The sequence below is a fragment of the Rhea pennata genome, chromosome 5, assembly GCF_028389875.1.
Source record: "Rhea pennata isolate bPtePen1 chromosome 5, bPtePen1.pri, whole genome shotgun sequence".
Classification (NCBI taxonomy): domain Eukaryota; kingdom Metazoa; phylum Chordata; class Aves; order Rheiformes; family Rheidae; genus Rhea; species Rhea pennata.
This window is the reverse complement of record NC_084667.1, coordinates 25,803,219-25,815,273: the sequence shown is the minus strand read 5'-3', so window position 1 is coordinate 25,815,273 and position 12,055 is coordinate 25,803,219. Positions and strand designations below refer to the sequence as shown.

Here is a 12,055-nt window from a genome sequence, read left to right as displayed (position 1 = left end):
CGTCAAACAAGTTTATGGGCACAAATATCTTCAAAAGCATCATTAAATTGCAACAGCCCACTTGGCTGAGGTTTCCAGCTCATAGACTGCAAAGCTGCTGCATTTTATACAGGGTACTACATAGAAGAGATTCTGCTTTTCGCTTCTGTTGGGCAAGAAAATGGTGTTGCCCTCTCCCAGGTAGAAGTGCAGGTGAAACCAGAAGATGCAGGAAGATGAGGTTACAGTGATCTTTGATGTTAAGGACGTGTAAGAGCTGTTATTCTACTGTATTTTCCCCGATACCCAAAATATTAAAAATCCCCAATACAACACGCAGGCCCTAGGACACCTACCTTATGGCAAGATACATGAATGCCATACACAGGCAATTCAAAAAACTGAATTGTACCTGTGTAAGCACCAATATGTCTGTAACTCTGAAGATATTCATCAGGTTTAGCACTACCGGTTGCATTATCAATTAAGTGTACTTAAACATGTGAGTTTTAAACAATATTGGGCAATATAATGACATTATTAAGTTTGTAACCAGCTCTTTACCAACACACTTGAACAGCTTTTTATTCCACGTGACTGCTTTGGGATTTCAGAGTAGAAATTGCTGCTAATTAATTATTTTATTGAAATACTGCTACCACTTATTTAGAAAAGTTCACAGATCCAAGATTTTATGTCTTGGCATTCTCTTTCCCTTAACACATTCTCACTACTAGATAAACTTGGCTGATCCCCAAGTACTATACCCGTCACCAGAGTCCCACAGACTTCGGACGGCTGTGCATGCAGGCCTGCATCCTTCCTGTGCCTTATGACCATTCAGAATCACAAGACTTGATTGCCTGTTCTGCCAACACAGCAACATGTTGAGCAGCAGGGTATCATCCGTGTCCTGGTAAGGAATTGGAAGAGTTACCAGATATAGCTTCTCCCAGCTCCATGAAAATGCTGTTACTAACAAGTGTCTTGCATTGAAACTGTTATCTGCAAAACTGGTGATAAAATAGTTACCTCAGGTCTATGGTTGGTATTGACACTACAGGTAGAAGAACTATATACACTTACGCATCCAGCTCTGAAACAAAGCCAAACTAAACAATGCATTTATCTTCTGGGTTTTCAGAGACACTATTTCTCCTGGCAAACTTATCCTTTTAGGGAATACCGCAACAAAACTAAAACACTAACACACACCCCTCATTTAGGACTCCCATGAAAATCCTGCAACTCCTATAAGAAACCAGTTGATACAATTATCTACTTACTGTAAAAGCTAGGTATGTATTTATATATGAAAAAAATCATTGTCTTTTCTATTTTTTCTCCTTTATCCATTGTTGAATTAGCTCTTCGGGTTGCATTCTTTGAAGAGCTTTGAATCCTGCAATTTTAAAAGATAACTATGTAATAGAAAAAAAAAAGATATAAAAGGAAAAAAAAGATTTTGTCTTGAAACCAGGCATTTATTTCTTGATGTTTTACAAATATTATTTTAGGCAAAAGTGATAGGGGAATCAAGTTCTCTATCCACATAAAAGAATTCAATGTATGCTCAGTATCTTTGCAAAGCAATTTTGTTTCAGTATCAAATAATACCCACCTGGACATGGACTAAACTCTCAAGTGCTGTAAACAAAACACAGCTATCCAGCTATACTAATTTACATCTGCTTTCGTAAGTATTTCTATCCGCTTATACCAGTCTTCCTGTAGCACCAGTTTAGGATCAGGTTCAGTATTTCCCCAGCAACCTCTTGAAAAGGAACAAACACCACAACCTTCTTTTGAGAGTTATTGACTGTAAACCATGACTGTCACAGGCATAACCATGTTGCATAACTGCTTTCATGAACAGATTAAGCACCTGTTTTCCTGCACTCCTCTCTGACTGAAAACTGGTTCCAGACCCCTGCTACTTTAAATGGTAAAGCCTCTTCCCAGCATAGGAGAGATTTCAGGAATATGAATACATGCAACTTTTCTTCAATTCCAAGTTAATTTTGAGAGGAGGGGAAAATATTATCAGGTAAAATAGTCTTATAAAAACATCGGCCTATTTCAGTGCCTTATTTCATTTACTTTATGTAAAATGTGACTGGTTACTAGAAGCATATTCTTTAAGTACACAAAAAATTGCTGTCCAGTCACCTTTTCTCATCCAGAGCATTAAAAGTTTCCTACAGAAATTCTTTTTGTTGGTTTAACTGTTCACATAAGCTCTTTTTGTATCAACAAAATTTCTTTTTTGTTTCTCTTGGATTCTTTGTTAGTCTTAAAATATTCCTGGTATTAGCCGGTAAGGCACTTTAGTAGTATAGCGCTTCCAATCCTTCCCATATTTGCTGAAACAACGGTGTTCATCCCTAATGCATCGGTGGGTTAGCAGAATAGCCATATAAACAATGTAGAAATAAGGCAAGATATGTGCAAACCCACAAGTCAGGCAGTAGGCTAGGGAGCCCATCAAATCTCCTGTGTAATTGAAATGGCGTGCCCATCCCCAGAAGCCTGAGGTCATCAGTTTGCTGTAGTACTTTGTCCCATCGACAGCCATGTAGGAGCATTCAATATATTCTGGTTTCTTTCCCCATATCTTGCAGTTGCCATTTGTACGTCGAAAGAGATCTTTCTGGTGGTTAGTCACTCTAAAGATATAATAACCAAACAATCCCAGTATCAAGATCCCTACAGCATTAGCTGTGCCAAGTTGGACAGGGTGATAAACCAAATATAAACCCTGGGGAGCAGAAAAAAAAAAAAAGACAATCAGTGATTTACTTTAAATGCATCTTTTCTCAATGCTCAGTGCGTGCTCAGGATGCCAAGACTAATACCCTGACCTACAGTGACCCAAAATAAATGAGTAAAAAGAACAGGAAAATCCACTGTACCAGTAAAACCATGGAGATTTTTCAAAAATTCTGCATCCTACATTCTCTCTTTCCAGAAATCACATTTTTTAATATGAGAACAATAACAAAGGGGAGTTGTGAAAGGTGCATCCAAATGTAGCAGAAGAAAAAGAATCATACAGAAACAAAAAACAGGAGACCAAAAGGATTTAGAAAAAATACAGACATGACAGACAGTGACAGAAAGGGGCACAAAAGAGGAAGAGAAGAAAAGATGTCAATTGCATGTTAGGACAGCAGGCCCAGCTACAGGTGAATTGTTCCCCGCACAGGAGGTTTTAATGGTTACTTCATTTTCAGAATGTCTAGAAGCAACTTAAGATACAAACAAAATTGATGGAGAGAACATTTATGAAAATGTTTCTTTCCTTTAGCCCAAACACTTATTGTACTGTATTTTTACCTGCAGAGTATAGAGGTATGGTAACCAAACACAGTCTCCCCAGCCCAAGTACCATCCAAAATGATCGTGGCAGATATCGATGGTTTTCAAATACCAGGCTTCATTCCAGAAAAAGTCCAAAACGTAAATACCCTGAAATAGAATGATTCCGCTTAGTAACAGAGCACTGTCACCAGTCATCATGTTTAATACCACCAGCCTAACCTTTCCGTGCTGTCTTGTGGTAAGATCTCAAAACTGACCTGTGTTTTTATTTTACCACTCTCTTTGAGAGTGTCATGCATACCAAGAGTGAGAGTAGAGCTTCTATCAAGACGATCCCTAGCTGCACTTGTGAATGAGTAAACACAAACTATTATCTCTAATAGAGACCTTGGGGTCTCATTCAGCAGAATGTGTAGAACCTGAATGGCAATTTTTGTTGTGGAGAGATCAGTAGTTGTGCCCTTCTCACATTAAAAATGTGGAGCAAGATGTGGTGCTACTTTTAGAAAAAAAAATGCCCCAATCTTGCTCCAATTGAAGTCACAAAATGTTGCCATTGTTCTCTGAATTCTAGATCAGGCTCTATCTGTTTCTAGAACACAGGTTCAGAAAAGTTTCTCTCAGTTTAAGCTTATACTGAAATCTGCTGGTGCAGGCATAACCATACCACTGGTAGCACTATGACTGAGTACACTAGAACACTGTCAGTGGCACTCTGAATGAGTACAAGTGCTCAAAGAAGCAAGTCCCAGTGCATCATCACTGAATGAAGTTGTTTAAGCCAAGAAAAATATTGCAAGTTCAATTTCAATGCAGGGAGTTTTTCTATTTCAATATTAGATTATTTCCAATTTGGTTTCTTATTTTTCCTCCTTCAAATTTACCTGGAGAACATTGACAAGGATCATGGAGTTAGTTACTTGACCATACAGCTCCTGTTGTTTAGCAGCATAGGAAAGGTTAATTAGAGTCCAGGCTACGATACCAGGGCGCCCATTGAAGAAGAGCTTGAAATCAAACCACTTTCCTATTCGAGGATTAAATTCAATCCCCATCATGTAGTCATAAAAAAAGTTGCCAGTGAATTTGCTGGAAAGCATAAGAGATTACAAATTAATACAGTTATACACAAGCTCAGGTAATTGTTGTTCTATTTAAACATTTCACTTGATTTCCCAAAACCCTTAATGTAATGATAATAAAAATCAGGTCATGTTTGCTTTGGATAAATCGATCCAATAAAGATAAATCTTGATAGATTTATCAAATATCTTCAAAGAGTAAAGATAAATTTTGGCTTCAAAAGCATTCTATTTTACACTCAGTATTACTTGTGAACAGTCTAACCATAACCTATTCTTAGTCTCAGATAGGAATGGATGTATTCGTGATACCGAGGCTTCCATAACCACACAACCTGTAGCATGAAACATAGAGGATAGAGCAAATGAAGTAAAATCTCACAGTCCTACCTTGGCCTACCCATCTGTGCCAATAGCATGCATTCTTTCATTACTGTTCTGTGCAACATTCAATGCATGTGTCAGATTTCCTAGTATTCTCTTTATTGAAAGCCACATACCAGTCTTCAGCATTAGTAGGAAAAAAGTAGCCTTTAATCATTGCAAATGTGGAAACTACATATCCCAGGATGTTGGCACACCACAGAAGAGGAATCCAATTGTCAAAAATTATGGTAGGTGAGAAGAAGTGAAAGTAATAGGCATTGGCAAACCAAAGCACATGGGTAATGATCCAAGCCTGAAGTCCATTGATTTCATACTTATTTACTAAACCTAAAAGGAAAAGGAAAAAAAAAATGTTATTATAATATTGTACTAGGACAGCTTTTCATCTAGAAAGCTCAACCTAGTGCTCAATATATGATCAAGTTCTCCCCACTTCCTTTGAATTTCACTCTCAGGAAAGTTTCATTATGCTTGGGTGTAACCATTAGGCTATGCTAGACTGTGCTTTTTTCTTCACTCTTTTCACAAAGAGTGGATTTGGAATTCCTCCTAAAACTGATTAAGGTCTCAAGTTACTCTTTGTTACACTTAGTTCACAACATTTTTTTTTTTAGCTTGAGTCTTGTAGATTAAACTAGCTTGGGTAGGTGTAGCTGCATTGCAAAATACTAGCAATAGTCCCCTGGTGATCTTAAACTGCAAAATTACCAGTCTGAGTTTTTCCACCACAGTGGTGTGGTACTAGCCATATTTTACTTAAGGATGAATTAACCACCTAATTGCATGATTGGTAGTTTTGCCAACACTAAGAAACAGAAATTCTGTAAGCTATTCTCAAAGATGAAGTTTTTTTTTTTTTTTTTTTTTTAAAAATGAAGTAAACAAAGACGATGAAAGCATTTGCATCCATGTTTCCTCCATAGATGTAGGTTTATAGATAATTTAAACATTTTAAGTAGAGATATACTATCATTTAAGAAGTGCATAGTGTCGTTAAATTCTAAAGAATATCTTACCAGCAGGAGTAACAGCACCTTCCTGTATACCTCCTACATATCCAGGAAGAAACTTATGGCAGAAATCAGGAATGAAGACATACAAAATCACCTAAAAGAGAGAGAACTATGGGAGAATTATTTGGGCCTGTGTTTGACATATTTAGTTTTTAATTATGTCAGGTTTGTTTGGATTCCAAAAAGCCACGTAAAGAAACACCAGAAAGTAAAAGCCAGTGTGACATTCCCTTATCTTTTATGAAAAAGGATTAATCAAACAGCTGGTTTTAAAGAAAGCAACTACCACCTATATCATTAAATCAGTAACATACCTGGAAAGTGACCCAAAGGATATAGATGCCAGCAGCCTTGTACGTCAGTGTAGGAGTTTTGTTCCAGATGTCAGACAGATGTGTATTCCCCATGAGTAAGTCAACAAGTGGACTGATCAGGGAGCACTGGTACTGGTCACAGGACATTATGAAATAGTATACGATGAGTGGTGCAAATATGAGCAGGAAAATGATGCTTGCCAAAGAAAACCAGTCTACTTCCCTGTAATCCAAAACAGAACATTTATTTTCCAACTTTCAATTGGAACAGTAGGTCTGATTAAGATAGCCAGTTTTTTTTCAATGGACCTTCTAGGCTAACCAGGTGAAACTGGAAACATTTTGAGGGCATAAGTTTCTCTGGGTCAAACAGTTACATGTTAACATACTTCACTACAAAGCGTTATAAACCCATGCTACTGAATCAATGCAACAGAATAGACATTTCTTCCCTCCCACCCCGCCTTCCCCCCCCAAAACAGGCTATTATTGCCATCAAATACATGAAGATAGTAATCAGGGGCATAATTTGTAAAGAGTTCAGTTAGAGGTGTTAAGGAGTCACAAGCACATTAAGCAAAGCTTGGACACACAGAACAGGCAGACTGTGGACAGACAGAAATTGAACCTGTTCTACCACACACTGTCTGTAGTGGCAAGCCATATGGAAATTCATATCTCAGTTTCCAGTTGCAATATAACACACTAATATTTGTGCAATACATTGAGGACAAAGATATGGGTCATAAATCTTGCTACAGCAAGATTTCAGCTGGTGCTGCAGGAGATGTCAGCTGGCAACACCACAAATGGATGTCTGCTGTATAACTCTGAGCAAATATTTTGTTATACTTTTGAAGAACAACAAGTGCTGCTGATTTTTATGAGTTTTCCTTTCTGCAAGCAGGAGTGTGTTTTAACTCAAGTCTTCTGGGCCCCCCCCCCAAAAAAAAAAAAAAAAAAAGTTGTTTTATGCAACTAGGTACTGGCAGATCCAAGATACCTAGACAAAGATATCTTCTTTGCCTTTGCTTCTAAATATCTCTTTAAAGATAACCATATTTGATGAAAACAAGCTGGCAAAAAAAGCAGACTTGAACATGAATTTCTCTCCCAGCTGAGGCATTACAACAAGGCATTACAACATTATGCCACTCAACAGAATGATGAAAGCATCAATACATTAGTGCATGAAAGGCAAAGCAATGTTATGCATTACTCTTTACAGCTTGCTGTAACTAGCGCCTCTTACAACTCATTCTATGAAAGATCAATGCAACCGTCTTTTATTAATAAAGTCAAGCTTTAAAAGAAAGTGGCAACCACAAGAGTAGGTTTGAACCAATCTGAAATACAGTGACTAATTAGGGTTATCAACTTCCCTCACCATGCTCTTCCCCACTGTCCTTGAGATGTTTGAGCACCGTTTTGGACACTTTTGTGTTTTCTTTCTTCAGAAGGTCTTTTCTCCTGAAGGGCTGCCATGCTTCCCTCTATGAAAGAAAATATTTGTGGTATTATTCCAGACAGTTCTCAGTAATTCTTTTGGTTTGACTGAAGAGATTTAAAATTTATTAGAAATTATTTTATTGCCTTCGGATTGCAGGAAGTTCAAGAGGGGTTTAGGAAGAAGAAAAAACCAAACAAACAAAAAAAACACCCAAACTCTTACAGTCTTTTCTTCAGCAAAACATTACCAAACTATTGATGCCAAAGTACTTCATTAAACTTGGTGCTAACTGGAAATGTCTTCCAAGCCATATTGTAAAATACGTGGCTTGTCACTTATATGTGAGATACAAAGGACAAGAATGTGGCAGAACACATTCTTACAAACCTCTGGAAACAAGGGTCTGCAATGAATTGTCTTTCCTAGAGTAATTGCTACTGCTGTAATATCATGTATACTGGACCTTCCCCTGCATTTTCCTCAGATCCTTTGCTTGATACATACTAGCTACATTGGAGAAAACAAGAAGACAACTATAATCCCCTCTGTATCAGAAATGAGTCAGAATTGAGAATGACTATACTACACCTAATTCTCCGTATAACATGCATTACAGATATTTGTTTTTTTTTCTTTTGCTTTGCCCAAATATTTCTTTTCTTAGGGATCATTATCATCCCATAATCTCAACATTTGGTAATCCTTCTTCCAAAAGGAAAAGGAAGAATATTTACCCTAAACTTTGTTTGTGTCTTATGGGAAGATACGGATTCTAAAACATATGGAATATTGTAGTTTACTATTCAGATGGGAATTTGCTAACAGTTGTTAGTTTTGTAGTTTTTAGTCTTTGATATTTTAACTAAAGCCAGAAATCAGCACTTATTTCCACTGAAATAGAAATGACAATAAAGCATGTTAAGAAAGAGAAAAATGCCTAGATGCCAAAGTAGAAAGATCTCTTAACAGATCAGCTCAAGCACAAGGATAATGTACCACCCATATTCAAAATATATAATATGCTCTGTAGAAATCTCCTCCCCATCATACATTTGAATTAAAATGCTTATTTTTTGGAAGTAATTGGAAAAGCAATATAATGCTTCCTCTCATTAATTTGATGAGCTCTAAAGAAGGAATACAAGAAGATACATGAGGCACAGGAAGCTTACATAACTTACTATTTTAATAATGATAAATTGAAATACTAATAACTTGTCTTTCAGCAGAAACTTTCTAAAATACTGTCAAAAGTAAAAAGTTTGGCTTAGATTTTAGCCAGAATTCTACATTTTTTTCAGGTATCAACACCTTCATAAGAGGGTTTCTAATGTGAGTAATGAAGCGGATAAGCAGTATAAGAACAAGAAAGACAGGAAATTTCCTGTACCAAGGTTAGGAGCATGGGACCTTACTCCAGTAATTTTTGTTGGTTTAACTTTTCATAACACTACAAGCTCATACTGGGAACAGTTACAGCGCCAGTAAAAATTCTGCCAAGATAGAAAGGCTCTTTTTCAAGAAATAACAGAATCAGAATAATTCAGATTGGATGAGACCTTTGAAAGCATTTAGTCCAACTCCAGCTCTGCTCAGAGCAGGGCCAGCATAGATCAGGTTGCTCAGAGCCTTGCCAAGTTTTGAATATTTCCATGGATTCCCCATGATATTTCTTGTTTGTCAGTCCTACTGAGGGAGGAGACATAAGATATTCAGCACAGAAACCCTAGCAACTTATCAGAGAGCAGATGAAGAGTTATAAAACTAAGTTCTGGTCAGTAGGTTGAGAACTATCATTGGTGTTCAGCTTTCCTTTAGTCTCTAAAGTAATGAAATAGCCTGGTTATTCTGCAGAGCTCAGCATATTGGACTTGAAAACCCTGCTCAGGCTGTTGAGCACTTGTAAAAAGCCTGTCTGCTGCTGGCAGCAGCTGGGATTTTGTGCAAGGCTCATACACACCCAGTTTATCATTAATCCTACCAAACAGTGCAGAAACATGACCAATATCTAATTACTAAAACTGGAAACTTGACAAGATGAAAAAGGCTGGAATTGAGTCACAGCGTATGTGGGATCCACGTGTTTCACCTGCTTAAAGATCAATAACTGCCAATAAAGTTTACCCTTCTGCAAGAGGATTTGAACAAGCACTTGCTCAGGGCCTTCCCCTACAGCTATACCCTGGTAGATAAATAGCTCTGCTGGCAACCGAGAACCTCTCTATGTTCAGAAGTTTTCCCCACACCTTAAATGCCTGCTAATGCTTCTGATTTATGACTCCCATTGACACCTTACTCCTGTGTTAAATGCTTACTAGCTATTGGAGCTGCTTTATACACAAGGATCCGGATACCCCTCTAAACTTTAATAAGTCCCGACCCATTGCTTTCCTAACCCCTCGTGAGCTTTTTAACAACAGCCTGAAGCACAATTCGCAACTTAAAGATCACCCTCGCAGAAAAATCCAGAGACATACTCTTCATCTGACTCCAAATTTCAAAGTTTAACAATAAATACTGTGTCGAAGGAAAAACCACAGCAACCCATCAGTTCACTCTCTTTCCTTTCAGTACCCAAGACACAAGTTTAACGCACAGTTCACAGGTTAAGTTTTGTACAAAGCAGAGCCCTTTCAAGCATCAACATTTCACAGCTGTTTGATGTTCTTCTGGAAACGCTGAATTTAATGAACTATCATGAAATAAGCATGGCAAAAACTACGGTGAGATTTTTCCCTCTCCTACAGAGAACACGACAGTCTCACGCCTATCTATATACGTTTAAAACAAAATCTCCCGGCCGAAACATAACGCTCCCCCAAAATCAAATGTTTTGCATGCGAGACGAACGCAGCAGCTGGTTACCAGGGCTAACTCAGCAGATTCCCGTCAGCAAAAACGACGCCACCTTCCCCCACCCCAGACCCCGCGTACTAAGACACACGCGCTTTGGAGCGCGTTATGGGGAGGGGGGAAGGAGGAAGCGAGAAGCGACCCTAGTGGGGGATGTTTATCGGATTTATTATTAAAAAAAACCCCTCCCTTCCAGCCACGCTTCGTCTCCCCCTTCCCCAAGGCCCACTATGGCTCGCGGTGAAATACGCACCTGCGCAGCGCAGCCGGCCGCAGCCGGCCGCAGCCGCCCCGCCCGCCCCCTGCCCGCGGCGGGCGCCCCGGCGCCCCCGCCCCACCTGTGCGCAGCAGCCCCGCTCACCTGCGCCGCCGCCGCCGCCGCCGGGGAGCCGAGCGCCCGCCCCGCCCCCACCCCACCGCCCTGCCCAATCCCCGCCGCGCCAAGCCCGGCCCCGCCCCCGCCGCGCCACCGCATTGGTGCGGCGCGCTCAACCCATGGGCTGAGGCGGCCGCGCGGCGGGGGGGGGGCGGGGCCGGGCCCCCTCCTCATCTCCGACCCCCCCCCCGCCCCGCGGAGCCTCGCTGCGGGGGAGGGAGGGAGCCGCCTTCCGCCGCCCGGTGCCTGCCTCGCTGCGCCGAGTACCTAACGGGTGTCCTTGTGCCCGGGTGCTTGTGGGAACGTCGCCTTGCAGTGGGTTTCCGTTAAAAAAAGGAACGTTCAGTAAATTAATGTTATTATAGTTGCAAGGAAGGATTTGTAAACGTGCTTCCTGGAGTGTAACACTAAAAGCCGCGTGTGGAGACAATTAAAATCTTACCGAAAAGCAAATCGTGTGCTTCCAGAGAAGTACAACTCACTGCTGCTTTCTGTGCGGGTTTGACCGACAGGGGGAAAGGAGGGAGCTCGTGGACTCGGAGAGGCTTGCTCGGGCTCTGGCAGGAGGGGAGAGGGAAGGAGCGTCGGCCACGGGGCTTCTCTGCACCTGTTAAATTGCTCTGGGGCTTCTGCACAGCTCCAGCTCCTCCTCGCGCGGGGAAACAAGCCAGAAAGAACAGGGCCGTCAGGATAATGGAAACCCTGGTAGGTAAGAGCACCTGCGGGCTATTTCCCCTCCCCTGTATCTTTCCAAGGTGCAGCTCCCCAACTTCCCACACATCTTGCGGGATCAGAAGTTTCCCTCCCTGCTATGAGGACTCCCCGCCACCTTGAAAGCAAGAAGCGATTCAGAGAGAATCCCTCGTGACAGCAAGTACACGAGGGATTCGGGACAGGAGGCCAGACCGCGTTCTGGATGTCCCTGCTACGCTGGGACTTGTACCGGCTGCTTTGATGAGGCACAAATGCGAAGAAACATGCGAACCCAGCTCGGCATTTCCCCACCATCTCGAGGCCTCGCATTCCGAACTTGTTTCGAGGGCCGCCTGCTAGAAGCCGTTAGCAGAGGACTAAGACAGCGTTCCCCGCGTGCCGGCGGATACACACGTTCTTAAATGGCAGAATTGCAGACACGCGATAGGGGATGTGACAAAAAAATCCCGCCGGAGGAGTCACGCTCGGGATCCTGGCAGCAGCTCTCCGTGAGAGCGGCAGCCGTTGTGCTAACGGTGCCGGAGCTCCTCGCACCAGCTGTGCCAGCAACATAACTGGGGGGAAAA

At 41.1% G+C, this 12,055-nt stretch overlaps 1 protein-coding gene across 4 annotated transcripts; it reads right to left on the bottom strand.

The window, feature by feature from the left end:
• Positions 1-1,453: 1,453 nt before the first annotated feature.
• Positions 1,454-11,922, bottom strand: DHCR7 (7-dehydrocholesterol reductase). Of its 4 annotated transcripts, XM_062576677.1 has the most exons (9): positions 11,719-11,922; positions 11,218-11,421; positions 7,484-7,589; positions 6,097-6,319; positions 5,786-5,876; positions 4,883-5,096; positions 4,185-4,389; positions 3,316-3,447; positions 1,454-2,737 (listed from the first exon to the last, which is right to left on the bottom strand). In XM_062576677.1, the coding sequence occupies exons 3-9, from the start codon at positions 7,579-7,581 to the stop codon at positions 2,273-2,275; spliced, it is 1,428 nt and encodes a 475-aa protein (XP_062432661.1). In that variant the 5' UTR covers positions 7,582-7,589; positions 11,218-11,421; positions 11,719-11,922; the 3' UTR covers positions 1,454-2,272. The 4 variants fall into 4 exon arrangements, with proteins under 4 accessions (XP_062432661.1, XP_062432662.1, XP_062432663.1 ...); XM_062576678.1 differs by lacking the exon at positions 11,719-11,922 and having other exon boundaries at positions 11,218-11,448; XM_062576679.1 differs by lacking the exons at positions 11,218-11,421; positions 11,719-11,922 and adding an exon at positions 10,761-10,785.
• Positions 11,923-12,055: the final 133 nt, after the last annotated feature.

What these genes read in the sequence shown, in the direction of transcription:
- DHCR7 (XM_062576677.1), bottom strand. Translation starts at nt 7,581, where the DNA reads ATGGCAGCCCTTCAGGAGAAAAGACCTTCTGAAGAAAGAAAACACAAA. An exon ending in GGACAGTGGGGAAGAGCATG is followed by an intron (nt 6,320 to 7,483) that starts GTGAGGGAAGTT and finishes TTTGGATTACAG; the next exon opens with GGAAGTAGACTGGTTTTCTT. An exon ending in AGGTGCTGTTACTCCTGCTG is followed by an intron (nt 5,097 to 5,785) that starts GTAAGATATTCT and finishes TTTTCCTTTTAG; the next exon opens with GTTTAGTAAATAAGTATGAA.